The 27,893-nt window shown below is 38.3% G+C and overlaps 2 protein-coding genes and 1 long non-coding RNA gene across 4 annotated transcripts in view; 1 reads left to right on the plus strand and 2 right to left on the minus strand.

Annotated features, from left to right (window-relative positions):
• The window catches only part of LOC148429355 (uncharacterized), a 64,897-nt gene extending 48,603 nt beyond the window's left edge, over positions 1–16,294 (minus strand). Inside the window, exon 1 of the long non-coding RNA XR_015867215.1 lies at positions 16,124–16,294. This is a non-coding gene — a long non-coding RNA (uncharacterized LOC148429355). The remainder of the gene's footprint in view (positions 1–16,123) is intronic.
• A 1,138-nt stretch (positions 16,295–17,432) lies between these two features.
• Positions 17,433–21,891, minus strand: LOC148429357 (uncharacterized). The gene is made up of 2 exons (XM_088423974.1): positions 21,629–21,891; positions 17,433–20,700 (listed from the first exon to the last, which is right to left on the minus strand). Exons 1-2 carry the CDS (start codon positions 21,822–21,824, stop codon positions 19,859–19,861), a joined length of 1,038 nt encoding a protein of 345 aa, XP_088280100.1. The 5' UTR covers positions 21,825–21,891; the 3' UTR covers positions 17,433–19,858.
• Positions 21,892–22,153: 262 nt separating this feature from the next.
• cenatac (centrosomal AT-AC splicing factor) lies at positions 22,154–27,306 on the plus strand. Of its 2 annotated transcripts, XM_088423952.1 has the most exons (11): positions 22,154–22,393; positions 23,752–23,918; positions 24,073–24,171; positions 24,392–24,458; positions 24,713–24,775; positions 25,093–25,160; positions 25,243–25,342; positions 25,411–25,441; positions 26,338–26,442; positions 26,611–26,743; positions 26,823–27,306. In XM_088423952.1, the coding sequence occupies exons 1-11, from the start codon at positions 22,277–22,279 to the stop codon at positions 26,917–26,919; spliced, it is 1,047 nt and encodes a 348-aa protein (XP_088280078.1). In that variant the 5' UTR covers positions 22,154–22,276; the 3' UTR covers positions 26,920–27,306. The 2 variants fall into 2 exon arrangements, with proteins under 2 accessions (XP_088280078.1, XP_088280070.1); XM_088423944.1 differs by having other exon boundaries at positions 26,338–26,743.
• Positions 27,307–27,893: the final 587 nt, after the last annotated feature.

Consider the following 27,893-nt stretch of genomic DNA (forward strand, 5'->3'; position numbering starts at 1 on the left):
TTTTATACATATCACATCACATCACAAAAAAATCAGCAGGAAGAGGTTGAAATAAATGGTGTAAATTTAGAGCTGCTTATCGATTATAATGCTATCTAGACCAAATCAAAAATGAAGAGTACATTTCTTGCACAACCATTTGATATAAGGTACAGACGGGCCATAATAAAATCAATATGTGGATCTTTAAAAATGTCTGATGGTGTGGAATTGAATGACAAAGTGAAGATGCACAAAAAGACAGCAGTTGAGCTTCAGCTATGTTGGTACAATTCCTCAGGGCAGAATTATTTGACTCAATGAAACACTTTATAATATTTTTAGCAATAATGACAGACAAAGATGTTTGAGTTAAAAAAAAAAGCCTGAACAAAAAATACAAGACAATATGGGTGTTGTCTTTACAGTTACACGTGCACGCACAAAGACCATTGCAGCAGGTTATAATTAATGTCTCAGACCAACGAAAAACAGATGTACTGTAATTCTCTTTATATGGGCCACCATGCAGCGTGCATCCAGGTATTACTGCACAACTATTTGCTTTAGGCACTGCTAGACGTTTTATTTTTCAACAAGCACTTTTAGTCGCATGTATCTTTTAAGTTCAGCAGTAAATAATAAACATATGCAACATGACAAAGTTGCATTTCTTGAAACTGATTCATGTAATGCTACACACACACACACACATATACATACATATATACATACATACATATATATATATATATATATATATATATATATATATATATATATATATATATATATACATATATATATATATATATATATATATATATATATATAATATATACACACACACATATATACATATATATATATACATATATATATATATATATATATATATATATATATATATATATATATATATATATATATATATATATATATATATATGTGTGTGTGTGTGTGTGTGTGTGTGTGTATACACTATTTTTTAAACAGATACACATACTTCATATATATTATATATACTATATATACAGTATATATGTGCGTGTGTGTACACACTTTTTTAAACAACTGTAGAAAACAAAGTCACCATCAAAATTCATATTCAAGCTTGTCACACAACAAGAGTAACATATTAAAATAATCGAGTAATAAATATGCAGCTTATGGGTAGGTTTAGTCAGTGACTAAAGTTTCTACCATTTAATTAACTTCAAGGGACAAGGTAATGACTGATGTTTACGTATTTTTCAAAGTCAGTCCAATCTCAGTGTAATGTGACTCAGAATGGAGGACCAGCTTTACATAAAATTATGCTGTGAGCAGATTGCAGGTGAATCAAATCTGCCAAAAAAATGGCTTGCTAATACATTTGGAGTCGGTGTTGAACAAAAGCGAGTTTGTTCCAACGCTGTCACAACGAAAGTCTTTTGAAGACATCAAATCAGATGGTTTCTGTTTGCAAGCCTAACCAATCCTTATGAGGGAACCTTAAGTCAGGGGCTGTGTCCAAATCTACAGACTTCTTTTGGAGTTCATTTCACCCCCAAACCTCCTCCTCCTCCTCCTCCTTCTCCCAATGAATTCCAGATGTTATGCAGACGAAAGTGAATTTTAGGGGGAGGATTGCTGGCAGTCGCTCTTTTTCTATGGGGAGTATGTCTGATGTTCTGTATGTATGCATGCTTATAAAAAGCCATGGCCTCAGGATCATATGGAAATACAATGAGCATGAAGCCATTATACGTGGACCTAAGACAAACAGATTCAATGCAAATATTGTATGTCCTGTTGAAATGACAAAGAGCAAACACATTGGTAAGACTAAGGCGGCACGGAAAGAATTAAAAGTCTAATGAATTTCTGACTTCCTACCAAAATTCAAATAGTAGGTGAGGTAAACATGCAGCGGAGGTGTTTCAGATCCAGTCGCTGTGTGTGGTCTGCATCACTGACATAACCCGAGGTTAAAGAGTCAGAACTGCAGGAAATACACTGATCTCTTTTTTTAATAAATATCAAATCCTCCTTGCCCGAGGGCCAGATGAAAGGAGGCCTGAACCGAGTGTTCCTCTTGGCGGCCAATAAAGTGGCAGCAACCCCCAAGCGTCAGATCCTCAAACGAGGGGAATCAAACGCAAAAATGCATGACACTCAATTATTATCCCGACAATTTCCTGAGGGCCAACACGGTGTGGAAAGAAGCTAAAAGGTTAAGCAAATTGTTCGACTCGTGTGAACAAGTGTGCACTTGAAAACGTCAACATTTTTACATTCAACGAAAAAAAATATGATTTTAAATGTTTGGTAATAAGGCAGATTATTTGAAAAATGGAATAATATTGTTTTTTCATGACCTGACAAATTTCGCTTAATACTCAGCGACATGCAATGTGTATACTGCAAATCCGTTAACTGCTAAGGATACTGTATGGATTTGATTTGATTTTATTACACACATTGAGTGTGAAATGATTAAAGGAAAGTGCATTTTAAAGTGGGAGTCAATTCGGTGGGATTACGAATCGATTTGGTAAGGTACGGCTCAGTTCGAAACAGTATGATGCAGTGAGATTCTGGCTGAAAGTAAACAATCATTTTACAGCATTTACTTCAGTACTGTAAATGTACATATAAACTAGGGTTCACATTTTACAAATTAAAACAGATTTTCTGAATCAAATTGTTTTTTCTTATACCCTTAATACTAATATACATACATAAACAACGAGGAATTGTGATACTTGTGAAAACCAGTTCCTCTCAAATAATGGGGTAGGCCCCCTAGGGCGCCCAATGTGATGGCATTTCTGACTCAAAATTTGAAATTGCTGTCAACAACAGGTATTTTTTGTCAATCATACTAATGATTAATGTGATACAGAAAACACAAAACACAATGTTTTATACATTTCCTTCAGACTAAAACATTTAAGATGGTGGCACTCAGTTAAGGTGGTACTCCTGTGTTAATGTTCCAGGTCAATTCACAGTGATTATTATTTATTGATTTATTATTTTACTCAGGATCAAGCGGTTCAGTGGGTCAAAAATATTTTTAGGTTCAATAAGAAATGACATATGTACGTTTTGTAACAGGAGCTTTAACACACTAAGTAAACTTTTGTTGAATGTTGATTTACATTCCTTTTCCTTTTGTTAATGTTAATAAGGAAACAATTTTATGTATACCTATACAATTTTATTAGACAATGGTCCTATTTGGTGGCGTGAAATGTTTTCCCTTTCATGGGAGGCTTTGCAAAAAAATAATTGAGAAGCACTGTGATAACCTATAGTGAATTCTTATTTTGCCACCAAAAGTCCTTACACTGTCCTGTTTTTGTTGTTTTATAGTTTACAGTGAGAAAAAAACAAAAACTGTGACAAAAAAGCTAACTGTCTTTACATGACAATGCGTTTGTTTACTCCATTTGGTGGTGAAAAATGTCATTAGTATGAACTGTATTGCCCCTTCTTCCGTCAAAGAACATTCCTAATGAACCTATTACAAGCATCCTAAATAAGCCTGACCTCTAGCTGCACGTCATGGCTTCACAAATCGCCTTTTCCCCCCGACTCGAGTTACTCAAGGCGGATAGCGTGTTCATTGTTTGCTTTGCTTCCTGCTCGCGGCACACGTCTGCTACCGCGTATGACACTGGCAGCAGATGTGTGCCGGATTGCAGAATAAATAAACCGGGCCAAGATGATGCTGTCCGCAGAAGCTAAATATTGACTTAACGACCTGTAATCAGATTCACTCACATGACAGAATGGAAATAAACAGCAACACTGGCCCACGTCGACCCTCCCACCACAACACAGAAACACTTGCCGGGAGTTGGGGAGAAAAAAAAAAATGCCACTTGGGAATCTCAACTCAAGCCAGTCGTGCAGTGGGAACTTGCCCGCAACACAAAAGGCTGCACTCACTCTATGCGGCAGATGCATTTTGATGTGTCTTTTTTTTTTCTGTGGAAACTTTGCATCTTCGGACTAAGATAAGCCCTTAATAGAAACCTGTGGAAGTTGTTTGGAGGTTTCCGTATTTAACTATAACCAATGCAACCTGTTCAAAGATTACAGAAGAAATTCTCCACATTCAGTTCCAAGATCCCTGTTACTGCAGGCATCAAGATGGATCTTTTGGCTGGTCTTCCGCACAAAGACAACGCATTAAACGTGCATTCTTTGGGGTTCTATAAATTAGTGCTTCAAAACAGAGGGGAAAAGCCTTCATGTGGCTAGAATTTGGAGATTAAACAATGGTTGTAAATCAGAAGCATCTGGGGGGCAATAAATCTGTTGTTCTATCTTTAGGTTCATCTCTCTCTAGGTCCATGTTAGCAGAATGTAAAGTGCTTCACTCTGGGAATCGCTCTTAGAGATCTTTATAATGTAGCCATGGGTAATGAACAGTTCGTCAAGTGACAAACAGAAATTTTAGCACAACAAAGATGTGCATTGAGGTAATGGGGAAAAAGTTGTCTATCATAGTCATTCTCCATCATATTAATACATGACTGACGAGCTAAAAATACACCATTTGGAAATGCCCATGCATGCAAAACAACGGAAAAACATGGACCATTAAATATTGATTCAAAGTTGACTGTCAAACACCATGACTACATATGATCAATTATTCAAGAGGAATTGAACTGTTCATTTACAATCATTTTTGACTGACAATCATATATTGAAGATTCTCAAGTTTCAATGGATTAGTTCCTTATCATTTTTTATTATTTACATTTAAAATTGCCACCATGCCTGTGGATCAAGGCATGCTGCAACTGGATCACGACATAGGAGTTTAACCTTAGACTATGGTGCACCATCTTGCTTAATTCAAGGGACGGGAGGGCAGTTAATTGTCATGTCCACTGGATGACTATATCATGCGTTACATGACTCCCATACAGAAAATGTCGGTTCTTGTTCATAACTGCCTGCTCTACAACTATAGAAGATGGTTTCGTTAACATTTGTCTAAATTTCATCTGTCGCACACACTACAAAAGGTTTCTACGACCTCATCCTATTTAAAACAACATTTTAACAACAGGGATGATCAGCAAAGGGTAAGCTTTTGTATGCTGTTCACGTGTTGGTGGATAAAATTATTATTCTGATATTTCTCCATTGTTCAGACGAAAACAATTGCCATAAGTGTGTGTATGGTAGAGCAGGAGACCATAATTGTCAGATGTTCTCACTTGAAAGCCATATTTTTCCACAGCCATCTGGACCATTAGTCCTCTTCCATCTGTGAACATTCTTGGCCTGACTACATAGAAGACGAGATAGCAGTTGAAAGGTAATCACCCAAACTTGAATAATGTATTTGCCTTTGGCGCAAAAGACCAAACTGATAGGTCAAACAATGCGCACCATCAAAGACGGGGTGGAGATTTGAATCAGTGCCTGTGGACAGGTTTGGACTTTTAATGGTCATGTCAACAAAAAATGTGAACAAAGCCTGAAGAAAATAAAATCACATTGTTATAACGTTATATAATCCCCGGGAACTTTGATTTATTAACAGGTAGGAAGGCATCCCCCCTCGCAAAAATCCACAACATGATTAGAAAAAAAACCTTTAACGTTAACCCCTTTTGTTCGACGAGGATTCCAATAAGGTGCTGTGAAAGAAAACGCTGCAAAGTGACCTTGCTGCTCCCTCATGAATCAAACGTTTATCAATATTTCAAGGGCCTTGATGACATTCGCTCATTTATCACTATAAGCTGCTAAAAGAGTGATTAACACTAAAGTGTCACATCATTTGCAAAGGTGGCAAGAAGACGTCATAAATCCACTGCGGCTCACAGTCTTGTATCCCTTGTGACACGATTTGAAAGACAAGACTGCTGTCTTCATAGACACTTCTTGGCTTATGCAGCTGGCTTGAGGATGTGTGTGTTTGTGTGTGTGTGTCTTCTCTTTTCAACTGTTCAAGTTCTGACGAATGAAACGGTGAAATGGAAATTACGCCATGCAATCTTCTAATTGGAATTTGAAGAGACAATCTTTTTAGTTTAAAAGAAAAAGGCGAAGGGAAAGTAAAAGGTGGATGTCTTGTTGGCACGTCCTCCCCATGCGGCTTTTGCATGTTTAGGTGACCTTGTTTTCCCCCTTATTACAAAAACATGCATAACATGTTTATTCAACTCTCCAAATTGTCCTCAAGTGTGATTGTGAGGGTGAATTGTCTTTTGTGCCCTGCTGATTGGCTAGTAAGCAGTTAATGGCGTAGCCTCCTAACTTCCCGAAGATAGCTGTGTCACTCGTCATACGCAGTCAAGACGAATGGAAAGGGATTCACATGGAAGTTTTGTTAATTGGGTCCTCTTCAACACAAAACGCACACCACCGCCAACGAAAACCCACACAAAACCACACCACACATTGGGATTAACAACTCCTGAATCCCAACTGTTTTAGTGCTTCACACAAATGAGGTGACTAAGTCTTCGAATTAAGAATGATAATGGAAAAGTTCCTCATTTGACAAACAAATGAATAGACGAGACTGAGGATGGCTATGACGGAGGACACTAACACGAAGTGCTATAAATGACACACAGAAACTGACTATACATACTTCAGCCTATAGCAACATGCCTACCGTCTTTGAGTATTAGCCAGAAACCCCGTAACGATGAGTTTTTCAGGGTCGTCTTTAAGTCAATTTGAGCATGTCTCTTTAAACTTTGTTAAGTGTCGCTTTGTAATTGTGACATATTTTGACAAAACCAAACCTATGTAGGGTATATTAGCTTTTGAGTTCTTGACAAAAATATGAATTTTGCCCAGAAATGTAAATTTTGGGGATTCATATAAACACTACCTCGCAGCCGAAAAGTTCAAATTGTAATTGCAACGTATGAATATATATTTTGAAGATGCGCACTATTGCTAATGCATTCTTTTAACCCGACAAACAAGCTAGCACTTCCCTTTGAAGCTGCCTTGAATGACCTGCAGTTCATCATCTACAATGTCATTTGACGAGCGAGTTATAGGAATGGACAAACCAATAACGGTAAAAACAGCAATAACTTACCCTCTGGCACAGAAATGTCAAACTCATTTTTGTCGCGGGCCATTTTGTAGCGAGAACTTCCTTCATTGGGCCGATATGATGAGGAAACCAAGTCGATTTTAAATTGTCTCACAGTATTATTACTGTATACAACGTATTGATGGCTTAGTTGTTTTGAAATCAGAAGTAAAGCATTCTAGTTTGTTCATTTATTTTTTACATTACTGTAACAGAACAAATGTCATGTCATGGCAGGCAGATCATCATGTCATCCGAACATTGGCGAATAATTCAAATGTCATTCATCACCAGTTATTTGGGCATTTTAGCTAGGATATCCACAATAAAACTTTCAGTTCACCTCTAGGCCACACCAAATGCCAAATCATGATCAAAATTGAAATTCAGTTTTGAGATAATTTGACTTTAAAAAAACACACACACATAGCCATATTAGAACAAGCAAACTTTGGCAGATGATGCCTCAAGAATGACTTGTAAGCTCAACGGAAAAGTTGTTTTGAGGTTGAGGCCAAAAAAAAACGTTTTACCCAATATCATCTGTTGAAATTAAAACCTTCCACCGGTTTTAAAGTGTTCAAATCTCAGATGATGTTCCGATCTGGACATTTGAAAAAAAAAAAAAAAAAAAAAAAAAAAAAAAATATATATATATATATATATATATATATATATATATATATATATATATATATATATATATAGAGAGAGAGAGAGAGAGAGAGAGAGAGAGATTCAAATTACAAGGCAGCTTTAGCATTTGTACAGCTATATTATACATACATATATTATGTCCGCACACACGCACATATCATATATACACGCCTTCAACAAGGTTTCCATTATGAGAAAACAGACATAAATTGTCTGCTCTAACATTGAATTCGGTGCCCACATCCCTGTGTTCTCCACCCTCTAAATCATAGCATATTCCTGAAGAACAATGACAAGTGCAGGATAGGGTTTCCTCTCTCAGACATTTCTGTCGAAGTCTTAAAGAGTTTGGTCTCGGCCCATCCCAACTCCCCTTAACATGAGGCCTAGGACACCGACTGATGAGTCCTTTGGTGATTTAATGGATTTGTGTAAAACCCGGAAAATGTTAACTATGATGATGCTGGCAGTTACATTATTCCCATAATTTAAGGGTTCTACATCTGCTGAAAAATGCACTTAAAAGGAATCCACAATCCAACTAATTATCATAATGTCTCCCAAATTTGAGAAATTCATATAGAAGTTGCCTCGCGGGTTAAGGCTCTGCCATTTACTGTCTCCTTCTACTCTCAGCCTTCCTCCGTACAACTCCCTTTGTACCCTCCCGTGCTGGGATTTTATTGGCTGCCAGCGGCACGTCATGTGGTTCTGTGGGATCCTCCCATGTAAACAGGCATGTTTTACCACCAGCCGACTGCCAAAACCCCTCAATTTGTCACTTCCCCACGTCGCTTAGTGTTTTGCGGCTTGCCAGGTGCAAGCAAAGGTAATGGGGAGGAAACCTCAGGCAAACTGTAAACCGCCAAAATGCCTCAGAAAAGAACCGAGGCAACCTTCATCTGCTCATACTTTGCATTAGTTAGACAGATTAGCTCGAGGCAGCCGTGTTGCTTTCAGTGCGCGCCGATTGTCGCCAGCAGGCTGCATATGCTTGGCAGAACTTGGCATGTGTCTGCGCTGAGCCACAAAGCCACCATTCATTAAGAGCACATGGCTGTGGAAGGTCACTTTGCTTGGAGATGCAATAAGGTAGGCTAGGCAAAACGACACCCCAAAAAAATCTTTTTTTTTGAGGGGGGAAGGGGTTAATCTGAATGAATACAAGAAACATTTAAACGAATGGTTGTTTTATTCAGAAATAAATAGTGTACAAAATCTTCAAACAATAATAAATCCTGATTTAAAACCAGTTTTAAAGTAAACTTAACTTTCATAGCTTGTGCTTCTGGGTACTTATCCCGTCATTTATGAGGAGAAAGCTGAGGTGACAGGCGTCATCCAACACCAATACAGGAGAACAAAGACTAATATGTTGCCAAACAAATCACAGGTCAGATTCCCACCCCTACTATGAGATATTGGTTCTTGTACACTGACCCATACCATTATCCACTTCCCATTTGTGACCCTTTTCCAATCAGGAATTAGAAGAAGAAAAAAAGAAAATGTTCATTAATATCTTACAGTTTTGAAATAACTTGCTATATTGGGATATAAAGATCTGTCATTAAACTTATCTGACTTTTTTGGGGGCCGGGGGTGAATTTTATGCATGAAACATAACAATAAAATCTGCAAAAATCAGTTGATTTTCTGCCATTTTTTGGTGGGGTGAGGGAGGGTAAAAGTCACTTTCTTTGTCTTCTATTGTAACAGATGGCTAAACAAAAAGATTTTTTGGGGCCACTTCTGAAGATTTTGAGATATTATTGTCAGGCTCTACTCCCTAATATTAGATTTTTCCTAAATGTATACCCATTGTAATTCTTGTCATAAAGTTAATAGTAAATCATGACACATTTCAACCGTCTTTTTCAGACAGTTCTGAGACGCATGTGGTTTTTGTGGGTGAGAAGCAAAAGTTCATGTAAAAATACATTCAGATTGGATTTAGCTGACGAAGACATCCAGCTGCCTCTGTCGTCTGCACTTGTGCACCTTGATGTGCACACCCACCCCCACACGCCTACACACTTCTCCTATTACTTGTCTGTTGTCTTTGCACGCCTCATGTAGGCCAGATGTACACAAACACACACACGCACACACTCACACGGGAGGCATCCCGATTTCCAACCACGGAGAGACAACTGGAAAAGCAATGGAGACAGGAGTGGGGGAGGAATGTGGATAGAGATAACCAGGTGTCTGATGAACCACGGCTGCAAGGTGAGGGGGCGCAGGGGTCAAGGAGACGGGAGGCTAAAAAAGACGCTGGGAAGAGAGGCAGGAAGTGTAAGATGGAGGCTTCCTGTGGGATGGACTCATAGACGTCACTTGCCTTTCTCCTCACCTCCCATTCCTACATACACTTTCACAGGCACACATGCCGTTTGCTCTTTCACCCTATCAATATGCACTTGACCTACAGCCTGGTCTGCTTTCTTCACAGAGAAACGAACCTTGCTTGTGAAATACCCATTGCCTATTAAAATTGAATGGAAATGCAATTAATTTGGTCAAGCCTCCACCCACTAAAAGTGTTTGGTATATGTGTTTTCTGAAGAAAGACAAGACAGTATATTGCCTTTTACAGAAATATTAATTGGTTAATAAGAAGTAGCAATCATTCAGCTGCATGACATCTGCCTAGCAACAAGTGTCAGGGAAACCCAGCCAGGAATAAAGAATCAGATATTGATTTTATTGCTGCGTCTACTTGATAGTTAAAGTTTTATTCCGGTCATCAAGTTTACAATGAAATACAAATGATATGTGTTATGTGTTGATTTTGTTTCACTTAATAGGGAATTGTGGTGTGGTGTGTCATGTGCTCAGCTGTAAACACACACACACACACACATTCATATATATATATATATATATATATATATATATATATATATATATATATATATATATATATATATATATATAAAACGTATACCCTGGCCAGGAATAAAGAATCAGATATTGAATTATATTGCTGCTTCCACTTGATGGTTAAAGTTTTATTGCAGTTGTCAAGTTTATAATGAAATACAAACGACATGTGTTGTATTAGAGATATATTTAATCAATGCTGGGAAATCGTTTAAAATGTATAAAGGCACATCAGAAAGTATGAGGGAAAATTGATTCTACTGCTTATTAATATGACTGCTCCGATATTATTGCGCTTCTCTGGAACACATGCAGGAGCTTCCTACGGACACCGTAAATAGGATTAGGAAGCCCGAGATATGACTACGACATAAACGAAGGAAACGTTATCTTCATATCATAAAGTTTTCTTTTTCTGTTGTTTCTCCTTTTCCTCAGCGACCACTTTTCCCTCGGAACATCGCCTCACTTGAAAAGTAATGTATTGTAACATTTACTGTTAAATAAGGCATTTAAAATTCGAAACGCAATATATTGGAAACTGAACGTGGTATTGCAATACGCTTGTAACTCCGTATCGATATTATCGGCTGGCAGTACTCGTTGTGATTGTTGCATTGGAGCCAACACCGTTTTGCAGAAGGCAATCAATGGTCCATTCATTCTCATCTAATGTCTAAAAAGCGAAATGACGCTAAAATCTCTTTTTGACACTGCTTTTTTATTTGGGTTTGCTCACCCTTGTATTTTTTTAATTTTAAGAAACAATGACAATAGATGGTATGACAATGACTTCTTACCCATTTTGGTTGGCTATGGTGTGAAAGTAACCATTTTTAATTGATATTAGCCATAGGAATCAAATTACCTCTTCTAAGAACAAGAAGGACAAGGGGACAGTTGCCCTATGGAGCAATCTAAAGTCGATGTGATTTGTTGCAAATGTGAAACACGCCTTTTTTTAAGCACACGTGCATTTGGCGCAGCTGAGCCAGCTGATGTGTCTCAGTAAAGTTCAATTGAAGACAAGGAGGGGGTGGAGGAGCTTGAAAATGGGGGGGGGGCTCTTTTGAAGTGGAGTCACTGGGTCAGTGAGCCTATACCATCCATCGCTGGCTGAGGTAGATTGACGACCTCATCTTCCTCCCAGCTGTTTTTACACTGCGCTGGGGGAAGGCCAGTCAAAGAGCTGATAAAAACCCACGTCAATTCCAAAAAGATGCGTCAGACCAGTTGTGCAATTGGCTCAACAAGTAGGTTATAGGATTTCTATGTATATTATGTAGTACTGTATACGCATACAGGCTCAACGTGCAGAACCTGGAAAAGTTAAATTGAAAAAAGTTGTATTTGCAGCTAAAAAAAAAACATCGTAGATTTGTCGCCTGTCAGCAGCTGGCTTTCTTTCCTTGTTGTTAAAGCTGTGATAACGTTAACACTTATATTTCAATTCAATTTAAAATACGAGAAAAAGTTCGACTCCACTCCTTCAGCAGTAACAGCATAAAACCTGCTAAAATTGAAAGCGGAGACATATTGTAGTCACAGCTTAGATCTCTAACGCCCCCTGCTGGCAAAAATAGGTATTAACTCATCAATATACACAAGATGAATTGGACATGCGGTTGAAATGAGGCGTAATTACATTGTCTCTCATTTTGTCATTTAAATAATCCAAACTATTGAAAAATATAAGGTAAATTCCAACCAAACAATCAATTTTAATAAACAAATCTCATTGGTAAAACAGCTGCATCATTGCAACAAATATTAATGAATTCCTATAAACATATATGCGCAGTGAGTTGTCCATGTACTGTATTTTCAACAATGGTCATACGCACCAAATGTGTAATCAAAGATAGAAGATTAGTCGATAGTATTTAAGTAATGGTTATTTGAACGCAAACAGTGGAGATTAGACAATTTGAAGATAAGACAATATAATAAATAATTTGTATTGAACTTCTTGGCGGGGTTGGGGAGGAGGGAATTATTATTGCACTCCTACAGTGGTATCGGAATTAAAACATTAAATCATTAAGAACCAATGGAATTAGTTTATCCATTTAATTTAATTATGTATTACTCTGGTTTAATAAAGTCACAAATTATAGTGCTGTTTTCCTGATTAAAAAGAAATTCCAATTATTTTTTTGGAGGGTAAAGTAGCACGGCTTTAATGGCATTTCCATTCTTTCCATTGGGGAAAGATGGAGTTTAGATAAGTGTATTGAATTATGAGCATGGTCATGGAACAAATGCAACTCATATTTCAAGGCACCACTGTATGTGTGAGTGATTGCATAAAGGTGAAGCAAAACCAAAACACATGAAGGAAAGAATTCAAAATCTATCTCGTACTGCGTTTGACGTTCACTATTTGCGTCAGAGTGACATCAGTAGAACTGTAACAGACGAGCAAACAAACTCAAAGGTGACGCTTGACAAATGTGTTTTCACTTGTTCACTTTAACCGTTCTGGGTTCTTCTGAACAAGCTTTATTCATTCCAGTTATATGTACGTAGTCATTCCAGTAAACAACAAAACTAATGGTACCTGAGACTTTTACGCAAACTTATATTATAAATGGTCAGCGGAAAATAGTAGTACAACAAATAAAAGTGAAATAAAAGTGAAGAAATGCCTCATCACGCTTTTCCCCGCAAAGATTTTTAAACCCAGAAACGGAACATTTTTTCTTCTTCTTGGAAAAGTGGTCAATATTTCACATTAACAGCAGCCTGATGAATGCTTCCTCCCCATTGCAGCCAGTGCAGCTTTAAGGGCACCATTACCTCTGTGAGACATATTCTCACTGCAGGCCAACTAAATTATTGCCACATTTTTGCTGCTCGCTCTCAAACTGCTCTGCCGAGAGCAGAAAATCCATCTTCGTCAGTCCGGGAGCTGGAAGACTCATTAAGTTATACAGCCCGTCTAACCTTGATCAGCCTCTGCTACAAAACTCATCTTTTCGACAGTAAATTCCAGAGATGACCTTGAAGTAAACACATTAGTCTCTGCTTACATACTATTAAGAGTTTTCCCCATGAATACCATTGTACTTTTTTTTTAAACACCATATAGTACTTTTAAAAAGCCAATTCAAATACTCTGGTAGTGGAATAAAGAAATCACAAAATGTATTTATTTTTTAAATATATTTATTCTGTGGAGGACCAGTTTGTTATGGCTAGCAGTGGCAGGCTAAATTAAATTAGCTAATCATGTCTAATTTACTCTATGCACTTGTGTAATTTAGGACAGTTCTGCCTTGCAATAACACGCAGCTCAAAATGGCGGGTTGCTTAAGCAAACCATCCACAATGTAGGGACGATTTTGGAAAAAAAAATGGTGATGCTCCCATGGCACCAAAAGCGAACCGCCATGTAGGAAGAGATGACTGTTAGAAATAAAGTGAAAACAATCTTAGAGAAGGCAAGTACAATCACTGGGTTAGGATGTGAATATACTGCCTTAAATAAACAGGGAAATAAAATAAAGCCCCAAAGTAAAAAAAAAAAAAAAAACGGGGTATGCAAATTGCTACGCTTGCAACCATCAAATTACAAGGTAGCATTAGCGTTTATTCAACTATAAAAGCATAATTATGTAAGGCGGCTTTATGAATGCTGTGGGTTTAAGATCCGAGGTCCCTTATAAAAGCAAAATACCTTTCTGTTAATATTTTTCTTCGCCCCACTGGCTGTCAATCAGCCCACTGCGGGAATTTTACCATTTCGAAAGGACGAGGTATGCAAAAGAATAAATGCGTGTAATATTTTATTTTCTAAGTAGCTATCATTGTGTTGATTTTTCTCACAGAAAAATATCGAAGTATTTTATTCTGTATAATTGATTAAATCTTACAGCTGACAAAAACTTTCCAAATAAAAATCAATGTCAATTTTAATGAACTGAATGAGATTAGGCATAGTGCTTTGGTAAATAAAGCTGTTATACACAAATTTCTTTTTTGAAAGAATAATTTTAAAATCCCACAGGATGGAGGAAAAGTAGTTAAAACCAAGTGTCTCTAAGGCACCAACATCAAGCATCTAGCTAGTATGCATACAACCAACAGTATTTGACATAAACCGATGTATACTGTAGTTATATTTTTCAACACAAACCATCTTCACATGAGGCTTATCAGCAGCATACAAGCACAAATTGACTATGCATACACTAGGCAAACAAATAAGCACAGTAGCACATTGACATTAAGCTACAAAACTTCACAATAACACACAAGGGAATATATTTGTAGATTTGTAGATATATAAATACTAACTGCAAATTTGACCTGACAAGCTTTCAATAGCTGCATTGAGAGAGGCAGAAAAGTACTTTTTGAAAGACCAATTTTATACAACATGGCACTAAAGTGAAAGAAAAGATTTAAAGTTGACTTGAGGAAAATGTAAGTGATTGAGTAAGATTTCCAGCAAATAGAACTCATTTAAAAAATCAAAGAAGACTGGACGTTGAATATGTGGTGTATCACTGCACTTGAATGAAAATATTAGTAACTGTATCCTGTTGTTGTATTTTGTATAAATAACTCATTTATTGAGATGCACCTGGAGATAATGTAAATCTGAGAACATTTATAGAGTTTGAGCCATTGTGCTAAGTTGTGTTTGAGTGCTGTTTTTTTCTGGCCTGATAGCATGTATGGACTGTATCTGAAGTCATTAATTTCACTGTTGGCATGTCATCTCAAGACACATCAGCCGGTCATTAAACATTAAACTTTTATCAAGGGCTGCACAACTTCATCATGTAAACATGTTATTGTTGACAGTTTTAATGCCAACCCGTGTTAACAAGCACAGCTATGATCAGAGCAAGGCGAGGGGTCCAGCAGAGGCCCTCGCCTGCTGGGGATCACAACCTCAAATATTCATGTCAGCGCTGCCACTATTCACCCAAAAGCTCACATAATGAAGAGCGGTACTCCTAAATTCCAACACATTTAGTGTCGTGATCTATTACCCTGGTAAAACGCATGCGCCTATACAACTTTGACCTGCCCAGTGGGGGTACTCAGGTCAAAAGACTTCCTGCTGAGGTCCCTGTTTTTACTTTAAAGCTTGGTAATTAGGGCAAAAGCGTCTGAAAATGAAATAAACTATACAGAAATGTGCTATTTTGTTTGTTTTTAAATTATTACCTCGTTTTTTTTTTTTTTTTATGAACATATGGCCAAACTATGGTACTGTATTTTGACGTCGAACATTATGCTGGTAGACATTATGTTGGTACTTAAAGAGCCATGCATTTAATGAATGGTCGTATGAGTAAAATAGGGATGTCCAAAGTCAGTCCTCGATGTCCTGTATGTTTTCCAGATATCTTTCCCTGACACATCAGATTCAAATGATCAGATCATTAGCAAGCTCAGTAATAACTAACCGTACAAAAACGACATTAAGAAAGAAGAATATTGACATGAGATGAGCATGTTGTCAAGCTGACAAATTGACTCCTAACACAAATCCCTACAATCATAAATGCTTACCTGGTTTACAGCGGGACGGAGAACTTCACACGTGAAACATTTCATCGAACATTTCATGTTCACTGCGTCATTGAGCCGTAAAGTTCATTCTCAAAGTCTTAATTATGTGCGCAATTAAACGGTGTTCGCTGTGAAATATGATACTTTTCACAAGCCGTGTCGGGTGCAACGTAAATGTCATTTTCTACCAAAGATCAGAGTTGAAAGGTGACGTCAACGACAAGAGCTTCTCGGTCGATTCCAGCTCGAGTAAACAATCACGTGTCATAATTAAGGCCCCAGTTTGGGAGGCGACACAAAATCGAGTGGAATTTATTCAAATGTTTTTTACGTTCCATGTTCTCTGCTTGAAAAGTCAAGAATTTAGTGTTTTAAAGCGTCACATGCTCATTTTGCAGAAACAAAAAACGATGGAGAAAGAATGTTGGAAGTGTGTTTCTTGTCCGTTATCGTCGTCATCGGATAGACGTTCCGTCAGATGTCCGTCGGTTAAACAATGGAATAGAACCAAGAAGTGGCCATTACAATTTTTTGGTGTGAAAAAAATGGCGGACCGGCGTTGACGGAAAGGGAATGGTGCACTGGCAACTGACAGACCAGCAAAAAAAAAAAAAAAAAAAAAGTAAGATGCCCACCTCTGCCAAGAGCCCATAATTTTACCTCAAGAATAAAAAAAATATCGTCATTTGCTGAACACTCAGAATGGAATGAATTTTTACAATTAACTAATGTTTCTGCTATCTTTTCAGGGCCCTCTCTAAGAAATCCGTCTGATTAATGTTTTGTAGTACTATTAACCTAATGTCGTTTCGAGTTTTGCGTTCCCTCAAGCCATTTCCTTCCAGATGGCACAAAAGCTCCTCGGGCTTTGTCAACACACAGCTTGTCTAGTTTCAATTGTAATATTTGAAGTTCGGAGATGAAAAATTGCCCACCCGTTTGATACCATTTTCCAAAGGTTTATTCAAGGCAAGACTATTGTTCAATTTCCAATATGTCGACAACTAGCAGACAATCACAACTATAATCCGTCAGAGATGTGGGTAACATTTTCCCGTCAGATGAGGGATCAGATTATAACCAAACTTAAAGTTAAATATAACTAACCTTTACAGTAGTGCGGCTATTCTTTTTATGAACCACAAAACTAGCGCAAACCAGAAATTCACTTTTGAAACTTGAAAACTTGAAAAGTTTTGCATTTTATTTGTTCCAACTTTGACTTTTACATCTTCAACTATTGATTATAACTGAATTGTTTTTGTTTACTACATACAATTCAACATTTCTATCCAGACAGACAAAAACAAAACACAGAGGTAGTTTATTTGAACAGATAATGAATAATATTTTAGATGCATGACACAAAACGAGCAATAAACAACTGTGGTTTCTTGACAACAAATATATTCACTCCACAGCTATTTACAGAAATGTAGCTTATCACAGCTGGTGAAAATGTGCTCAATCTTGTCTCACCGGTAAAAAATTAGTAACTAAATCCATTCATTTTCAATGGTGTCTTTGCAGTATGTCATCTTAGTTAGACAAGTAATCAATCAAAAATTATTTTAATCAAATTCAGGGGCAATTTTATAATATGATTGGGCTATGATTACAGCTGCCCACACAAAGTTGATTTTGCTTTGTTTCACAGTTTAGCTGCAAGTAGAGTCTATAAACGAACAGTATAGCTTTATTTCTGTCAATTGTACATGTCGGCTAGCGATACGTTTTTGCCAGAAGCTGAAATTGTTCAATTATTTGAAATGACAACAACACACGGATAGTGTTATCAATGCAGGAGAGGAAAAAAAAAAACAACTTCCAGAAGCATTTTAACAGCTGATCCGGTGGAGCAAATCAATAGAAATGCCAGTAGTGTTTTTTACTGCCAAAACTTGAGCTGTATTTTCCTCTAGCCTTCTGTTACCAAGAAAAGGAGAAACTACTGATGTTTCACCTGCCTATTAAAAAGAGCCTTTGGTTCATGTAAAATCTGTTTCTCTGAATATGAATGTTAACTGATACCGACATGAGACTTTTGGTCTGACGTCAGACCTCAAACAATGACTCATTTTTTTCACTAGCGGCTCCCTGAGGGCAACCATCACTCGGATGTGGCTTACAACAAATATAAATATGACCCTCCTGATTTGGAGTCTTTGTTTAATCTAGCATGCATGTTTTTGGAATGTGAGAAAAAGCCTGAGTACCTTAAAAGAGTAGAAAACAAGAACAGGACATGCATCTTACAGGCAGACTTTGAACTCAGAAGCGTTACCTCACCATGTTGCACTGCAAATAAATATATAATACATACAGTTCATAGTTTCTGGACTATTGCACTTAGTGGCCAGAAAATCCCTCAGAAAATCATTTAAAGTAATCTGCTGCACATCTGCTGAGTTCATCTCTTTTTTTTCCTGTTGCCATTTGCTGGTTTTACCAATTGTGTGAAAATCCCTACGACACTACAAGATGGCCCCAAAGTCCTGTCTTAAATAGAAAACTATAAAGTAATTGGTCAAGGAAGCATTTTGAAGTAATGCAACTGCAAAATGAGCTGTAGATGTTGGGGAGGAGCCAGAGTTTAGCCAGGGTTAACCGCTTGCACTTTTTACAAAGCAAAGGAAAGATATCGCCTTCATGAGTGTGCCCCACATCACTCTTTCACAAACTCAAGGTAACATTAAAGGAAAAGTCAAGTCAAATTTTCTTTACATTATACGTACCCCACCCCTCCCACACACACACACACACTAGTCTAAACACACTATTCTAATTAATGTTGCTTTTGCTGATTATGAATTAGGCAGTAAAATCCAACTGTTTTAATCCAACTGAGTAGGCAAATATTTTATGCCTTTAGATCAGTGCTTCTCAAACTGGAGTCCGTGGCCTGACTGCTGGGGGTCCATGAAATAACTTGGGTTATCTTTCAGTGCCGTGGCCGATAATTTTCATCTTTTAAAATAGTAACAATAATACTAAAATTCTTATCCAATAATTTTTATGGACGGTAGATGACACTGGTTGCCAGCCAATTGCAGGGCACACTGAGATGAACAACCATTCACGCACCCAATCACACCTAAGGACAAGTATTTTGTCCAATACACCCGTTTTGCATGTTTTTGGAGTGCGGGAGGAAGCCAGAGAGCCCGGAGACGCAGGCTCAGGGAGAACATGCAAACTTGACAAGGAACACTAAGGCGGATGTGCTAACCAAACTATAAGCCAAAATAATAGACAAATTAATTGATTAAAAAAAAAGAAAGTCTTCATACCAAGTTTAGACTAGTGGGGACATGGAGCACATTGAAAGGCAGTGTTTGCCTTCACATCATGGAGGTTAATTTGGTGCAGAACAATTAAAATTCACTTGCAGTAGTAGCAAAAACAACTTGTAGATGTAGTTTATCAGGGCACCAAATGTCGAGAACTTTTGGATAGTCCTAGGTGACAACCCTGATTTTGACTGATCAAATAGCTTGTTTGAGGCAGATGTGGTTTGTTTCAGAACAGTCATCGGTTCATATAGATTACGTTTTTTTCCCCCCACAACTGCAAGTTCAATTTGCAAGCCACAACTATCATTTATTTTTTGCTTTCAAGTAAATTTTGTTACAACTAAAACAGTTTTTTTAGTACAACTACAGGGCATTTTTGCACCTTAAGTACCTACATGAAAATACAGCAAAACGCTAAAAGGGCCACACGTGTTACGATGCTTCAATTTGGCCATACAACTGAGTTCCTCTCCGTAGATGAGGCTACATACAGCATGTTTCCTTCGTGGACCCTTACAATGTGGTTCCTTAGCACCGGTAGGCTACTGAATCCGGTCCCGCACATGGTGCACGAATATGGCTTCTCTCCTGTGTGGACTCTCAGATGAACCCTGAGCGAGGAGCTCTGGCAAAATCTCTTCCCGCAGGTTTTGCAGAAATACGGCTTCTCGCCCGTGTGACACCGCATGTGTATCTGCAGCCCTTGCATTCGCCGGAAGGTCTTGCGACATCTGCTGCAGGAGTACGGCTTCTCCGCCGAATGGGTGATCATGTGCTGCGCCAGGTAACGTTTGAAGCCGAATCCCTTTCCGCAGATGTCGCATACGAAAGGCTTGGCTTGCGAGAACATGTCTGAGTCAGGGTGGAAGACGTTGCCGTGGAAAGGCTGCTCAAAAAGTTGCGCCTGAGCGTTGATGGCTGACATGGCATTCTCCAGGTTGTACGTGCTGTCCTCCTGATCGTGATGTTCCGTCTTAATACACAGAGCGGACGTAGATGCCACGTTGTCACTTGGGTAATCTTGGTTATTTTCTGGATAATAGCCACGAAAGATGATTTGATTATCGCTGCTTGGTTCCGATGTGTCGAAGTCGCCGTTTTCCGCGATGTCAGTGGCATCTTGGTCCACTTCGCTTTCATTCTGGTCACAGTTTAAAACCAGCGGCCAGACTGCACAGTTGGAAAATTGCTCCTCTTGTTTCACTTTAACGTGCGAAGGCTCTGGTTGCTCTGGCTCCACAATGGTGATATTGTCTTGGGTACATAATCCTCCTTCTGGGGACTCTGAGGAACAGAGTAGCAAAATTAAAGAGCTATTTTATTAGCAATTTTCAGCATAAAAAAATATATATCGTGTCTATAGTAAATTTGTTGTCTGGGGTACATAATCCTCCTTCTGGGGACTCTGAGGAACAGAGTAGCATAATTAAAGAGCTATTTTATTAGCAATTTTCAGAAGAAAAAAAATATCGTGTCTATAGTAAATTTTATAACTATTTTTCATGGACTCTTATTACCTGTTAAAAACACATTTTCCACGTGCTGTTGAATGGAAAATTACATCACATGTGCTCAAGTAGCAGGTGATGACCAATCATAGCTCACCATCCGCAACCAGACCAGTTCCAGGGAAGACTGGCATCCCAGCAAATGTACTTTAACACAAATCTGATGTTGCATTTCAAAATAAAATGTCCCTAAAATTTAACATTTTGACTGTTACATCCGATTTAAAAATTGATAAAAAAAGATGCAATTTTGCCACTTACTACAACAGCTCTTCAGGGCACTGTTTATCCCTAGGTATCCGGCAGAAGCACTTTCGTTGTACTCTGGAGTTGTATATCAAAATAAAACTCTAAATTCTGTAATATCGACCATCACTTAAATTAAAAATGAACATTTCTTATCCCACAAACAAGCCAGTTCTAACGCGGGGATTTCACATAAAGTGACCCCTCGTTTTTCGCGGTTTCTGGGGACCAACCCCCGCCATACTACATTTTCAACAATTACTCAGATTTAAAAAAAAAAAAAAAAAACATTAAGGTCATTTACTATCGTTCTCTTAACCACGCCAGTTCTTGGCACTATAAAATACAACGATTACAATGTAAATTACATTTAACTATTTTACGATACGTCGTCAATTGTAGTTCCAATTGTAGTTTAACTGATTGCCTCGTGGATGGTAGATGACAGTATTACCAACCTCTCCGCTGAGAATGTCCGGCGGGTTTACAGACGGCGTTGAGTAGTAGCTTGCGCTGACGGTCCATCTCTTCTTCGTAGGCGACGATGGTTTTTTCAAATACACCAAATATTTCTTCAGCGGCAGCAGTCAGTCGCTCGTTGACGAACGACCTCAAGTGATGAAATTTAGACGTGGTCGATTGCGTCGCCGACATGGCAAACGAAGCTGCTGTTTACCTTAACGATGTGACGAGAATTGAGAAAGCTAATTGTCGGTTTCACTCTGTTTAACTTCCTGTATATGTCACGCGAGTCGGTTCCGGCAATGTACGCGAGGTAACAAGTTGTTCCACTATGTTGTTTTCATTTTATTGATGAAAACTACATCCTACATTAAAATTTTACATATTTTTATTTAAAATTAATGTGAATATGTGAACCCGTTTTCCTACGGAAATTACACGAGTTCATCATTATCAACAATGTTTGTTCCGTCTTATTGTTTCTAGGGGGATCTACATCTAAACGGTATTCTTCTTTTGACAATCATTTCCCTTTCGTTCTTCGTTGTCTGGATGAGTATACAGCAATTCAGTTGTCTATCAAACGCGCGAACTAAAGTGTGGTCACGATATTGTTATTGCATTGCTCATATTTATACGACTCGATGGGCCCATATTACTGCGCCATATGTAAACAAACGGCGTTCAACGGGAAAGGACATATCTTCGGGAAACATCACCAAAGCAGGCTCAGGCTCGTGTTAATAAAATTCATCGAAAAGGTGAGTTAATGAGTTCTGAACATTACCAAGAGAGGTAACGGTTCTGTTGCTGTAATTAAAATCTGGTTATTGTGCGTTATCATTTCTTGACACATCCTTGTAGTGCCACTCGCATTATGGTGAGTTTGAAGTTGAAAGATTTTTTTTTTCAATAGGAGAGTAGTATTTACCTATTGACTCAGTTGAAAAGTATTTCACCCGAAGGATAAAACATTAGTCGATAAATATCTAAGATCAGCTTTCAATCATCAAATATAAATGTAATGTCAACTGAGTTGTAAAACAAATGTATTCCACAAATATATTGTACTTAAAAACAATAAAAACGCACCTGTGTTTATAAGTAGTTACAATTATTTTATTCCCCACTAGAGGAAGTCCTCATTTTTTTAGTGCAAGTTCTTTAAGGAGTTTAAAGGGCCCATTTGATTTTTTAAACTTTCCATAGTGAACTATATGCATATAAGTTACATGAGCAGGGGATGCAGTTGGGTACCTACAATGAAAAGATGTCTCCTTATGACTTATTTTTTTCCAAAGAAGTCGCGACATGATCTCTTTTCACCTGTGAAGCCCTTTGAGACTTCGGTGATTCAGGGCAATACAAATAAAATTTGATTGATTGATATGATTATCCTCACGACTATCTCAGCAAGGTGAATCGAGGAGCCAAAACAGGCATTTTACTGACATTAAAATGCAAAAAAAGCCATCCTACTTCTCTCATCGGACCCATGATCAATTCTGTACTACTGACATTAATTATCTGGCTGTGTGCTCCCAATTATACGTTGTCACCATTTCAGTATTTTTTTTTACAGTAAAACGTTCTAACTAAAAGATGAAAAGTTGCTGTGTACTTGGCCTGACTGTGCAAAATCTATCCTCCTTTAATCTGGAACCAAAACAAAGCTAAAAAAATCTGGATAAGGTACTTGTGTATTTACACTTGCTCAGGTGGTATGAGGGCTTGCTATCGTCACCAGGCCTCTCGCAAGTCAAGTTTTTCTGCTCTGGCAAGGCTGCTCCTGAGAGTGCACATTTAGCTAGAAATTCTTAGAAAGGCAAATAACCCTTAAGGGGTGTTTAGGGTGAGAACTTAACATTGTAACAAGGTTAAAATCGCCTCAAAATTCAACTCCCACGATACGGCCCTATTGAGGCTGCATTGTGTATGTAGAGGTGAAAAAGGTGCCGGAGATCAGTTTTTGAGATTGACTGTTTAGTGCAAAGGAGTTTGATTTTCTTTGGCAATCCCCAATTGGGTTCGCTGAAAGGGGGTAGACGACTTGAATCAAAGTATAAACATGTTGACCTGTTACATTGGTGATTTTGCAGCTGTTCCGCATGTTTTCCAGGTGAAAGAAGCTCGGCAAACCCTTAAAAATCCCCAAGTGGAAAGGTTTGATTGTACCCAACACAAGAAAACGTTTTGGTGTTACTGCTGTGGCCTGGAAGTGGAACGAAATGTTTCTGACGGCAACATGACCGTACTTCATGGAGGGTTGTTGGAGCATATGGCTACGTGAGTGAAATCTTTAACTAATTTAGTAATAATAATATACCACATCAGAACTGTTGTAGGATATCAGATAGGACAACTTTCAGTATTTTTTTCATTGACTAACCATAATAGTGTGCAGTATTGCTATTGTCTGATCTTTCAAATCTGATCTCAGGCCAGAACACAGAAAGAGTACCCACAAGTTCTGGTGGGACAACAAGGCAGATCCCAAATTGAAAGACAAAGTCATCATCACCCTGGAAGAGACTCAACGGTGAGGCAGGCAAATCTCATGCATTCATTGTGGTGTTGTGGTTACAATGTCTAACAGCCAGAAGATCCAAATCTTTATTGAAACATGATGTTTGTAAAAACATGCATGTTCACTTCATTGTAGCCTAAATTGTGCATCAGCAGGAATTTAAATTTGGGTGGTTATAGATGGATTTGATCAAAGTTTTGGTTAAATATGTTTTTTTTTTTTTTTTTTGTAGGTTCAAAGCTGAGGTGGCCAAAGTGTTGGAAACATATGTGGAGAAGGAGGATGAATTTATTAAACAGGTATTACTACATTGGTGATATACTGGAATCGCTTAGGTTGAAACATTTTTCCCCATAGGAAATAATACAGCGTTGAACAGTCACCACTGCAACATCTTTTTTTGTATAGTGCATTAGCACTGTACTATTTCAACATTAACAAGTTAACCAGTCTTAATAAAACAATAATATGTATATTGATTAACGTCATATTGTTTCAACCTTAAAGTCCAGATTCCAGGTTAGCTGTTCTGTTTGTCTTATTTTGTCTTCAGCAAGCTGAGCTGATCCGAACCCAAGAGAAACGTCGCCAAGAACTTCTTGAGTCTCTTCTTGAGGTTTGTTTCCAAGGATGCAGTGGCGGTATCCATAACTATGGCCTTGAATGTCAGCTGTTGTATTTTTAAAAGACATACTGTAGCACATAAGTTACTCATCCGCAATTACAATACAATAAGTGAAAGAAAGTGAGAAAGTAATCGCATGCAGTGTTCCATCCATTCTATAACAATGGTGATTAGTGAGTGTGAGCCTGAATCATAGGCCAAAATAATTAGCCAGTAGAACAGTTGTGTGATAAATGGTCGTAAGAGGGGTAATTAGCGATGAGAATTCTGCTGTGAACCGCTGTTGGCTTTTCCTGAATCGAAATCAGCATGAAGCAGAGCCAGAGTCGTCCAATGGACCTAACAGAACAGAAACCACAGCAGAGGCCGATGACAGGTAACACAGTATCATCAAATGCACTTGTGCACTCATTGAATGATATTTCGGCTCGTTTTCTTACCTGCGGGTGGGGAAACAGCTTTCCAGGGACGTCATGGGGAGCCCACCGGCAGACCGGTAACAGCCTCCACTCAATTGTCGATGCGCAACAGCAAGGCCTGACTTTCATCGGTTATCAGGTAAAAAAAAATGACTCTAAACTCATCAAACACAAACAGCATTCGCTGATGTTGTTGCTCTGTTTTAGGATTCGTCAAACGGCGGAAACGTACACACAGGTACAGTAAGAGCAACAGCAATAAGGACTCAAGCAAATATAAGACAGTCAAGACATTTATTTACCTTTTTTCCCGTTTGAGCAAAGACTTGAAATTTGAGAGAGTTAAAAAAAAAAAATGCTCCCGCTCTTAAAATAAGCAAAACAATTACACATTCTGTACTTAACGCAACCACTAGCAAAATCTACTTAGCTTAATACAGTGGTTCTTAACTTTGTTGGAGGCACCAAACCCCACCAGTTTCACATGCTCATTCACTGAACCTTTCTTTAGTAAAAAATAAAATATGATTTATTTTACTGGTGCATGAAATGAATTGTGCATTAATATCACCTTGTTCAAATAACAAAACCAACACAGTGCATGGTAGGAAATCTCAGAGCAGGACGCTTTGAATGACTGTGCCCACTAACTGCAGACTAGACTGAGGGGTGGACCTTTGCGGCGGCGGCTCCTCCGAACCCCTGAGACCGACTCGCCGAACACCTAGGGTTTGATCGAAGCCAGGTTAAGAACCACTGGCTTAATTCTAACAAAAAAACACCATTGACATGCTAGTGTTAGGCATGAATTGGGGATGGGCGAGTAGCGGCATCGAGCCTGGGGTTAGGGTCACTTTATTTCAAGTTATATGTACTTGCAAGTGTTTGTTTTACTTATTTAAAAACATATTTTTGGGAAGGCTGGAACAGATTAATGGCATTTCCATTCATTTCAATTGGGAAAGACAGTTCGGTTTCTTTAAAGGCACAACACGATGACTCGACTGTGATGCTTTTCTCCATTAAAAGCCAAAATAATAGTTTCTGTATGACATCACCATTTTGGTAGACATCAAAATATATTTGTGGAAGACTTATTTATAATTCTAATTGTTAGCTCGTTTTGTATTACAGGTGCTCTCCCTCCGTGGCTCCGGGACGATGATCCACGAGAAGGGACATCTGCCACCGTGGCACCTGCTGAGATTGGCCCATCGGCCCAGGAATTTCTCAGACAGAGTAGCATACTTTTGTTGTCTGGGGGGGAAACAAACATCTGCACACTTATTGATGAAGCTTATGATTTATCACAGTGGCCTCTCAGAGAGCATTTTCATAAAGCATATTCATATTTGCCTGTGTACGCTATTAGAAGGTCTCACATGAAGTATGTGTGTTTTTCTCAAGAGGAGCAAGAGAAGCTTAGGAAGCTCCCCCCCAACAGAGTTGGGGCCAACTTTGACCACAGCTCACACACTGATGCCAACTGGTTGCCCTCTTTCGGCCGCGTGTGGAACAGTGGCAGACGGTGGCAGTCCAGGTGAGATTTAAGCAAACTGCTCTTCATCCACAGACAAATCGAAGAGACTACCTGTAATGTCTTTTTTCTTTTTAAACAGGCACCAGTTCAGACAGGAGGAAGGCCAGAAAAACAAAGTAAAGAGGAGGGGGAAGCAAGGTTCGAAGAAAGCAAAGAGAACCGCGGATGACACTTGACAGGTCATAGACTGAAGATGGTCTCTATCCTCAAGGATGTTCCCACACGATTCATGGCGGTCAACCAATGGCAGCAAAGTATTCAAATATATTTTAGACTGCAAAGAAACTAAAATCATGTCTATTTATTTGTTTTTACATTATCAATATTTCATTAGTCATGTCCTTGGTCTGGCTGTTTTTCCTTTGTTCTTGCTAATCAAATTACAAGCACACGATTAGGGCTAAAATGGCGGATTCCCCCTGGATTATTTCAGTTTGATGCTACTGTCAAGTCATACCAGCAGTTTCCATTAATACGAAAAGTTAGTGCGAGTGCTTTTGCTCTCCAATTTTTTACTGCTATCCTGGCAATGTTATAATCAATAAACAACTATAATTGGAAAATATGGATTTTTAACTTGATTTATCCCGAGTGCACTGAATCAAACCAAATCATTCCACTTTAAATGAAGTGACCTTGAATGTGATCACACTCCATGTATTGATTGCATCATCTTTTATTCAAGATGCACACCCCAAATATGTACGTATATGTATAAAATCACTTTTGAACATTCCATATATCCATTCTAATCATAATTCCAGAGTCAAAACAAAAACTGTAAAACTCCATTGCAACGAAACCTGCATGTACAAAAAAAAATAAGAAATCCCCCAGTGTGAAGTAATCTTCATGCATTGAAGCCTTTCCTTCTTTCTTACGCCCTACAGGAAAAAATCCCCTGTTGCATAATATGAAATATTTTTCTCTGCATTTGCCTAGCATTGAAATTCACAATAGCGGAAACAAGCCTGCAGCTAAAGTCTAGCTTGGTTTATGCTTGACGTGCCGGCATGCGTTTTGCAGCATTTGATACTAAGTGCGGCTTTCCTCCGCAGTCAGACGATATTCTCCCATTCCCTAGGTGGCAGTAAATGGAGTACAGCATACAAACACCACCACCCTATAACAGAAAGAAAATCCCTGTAGA

Source organism: Hippichthys cyanospilos, chromosome 1 (genome assembly GCF_059441005.1).
Source record: "Hippichthys cyanospilos isolate Australia breed blue-spotted pipefish chromosome 1, RoL_Hcya_1.0, whole genome shotgun sequence".
Taxonomy (NCBI): domain Eukaryota; kingdom Metazoa; phylum Chordata; class Actinopteri; order Syngnathiformes; family Syngnathidae; genus Hippichthys; species Hippichthys cyanospilos.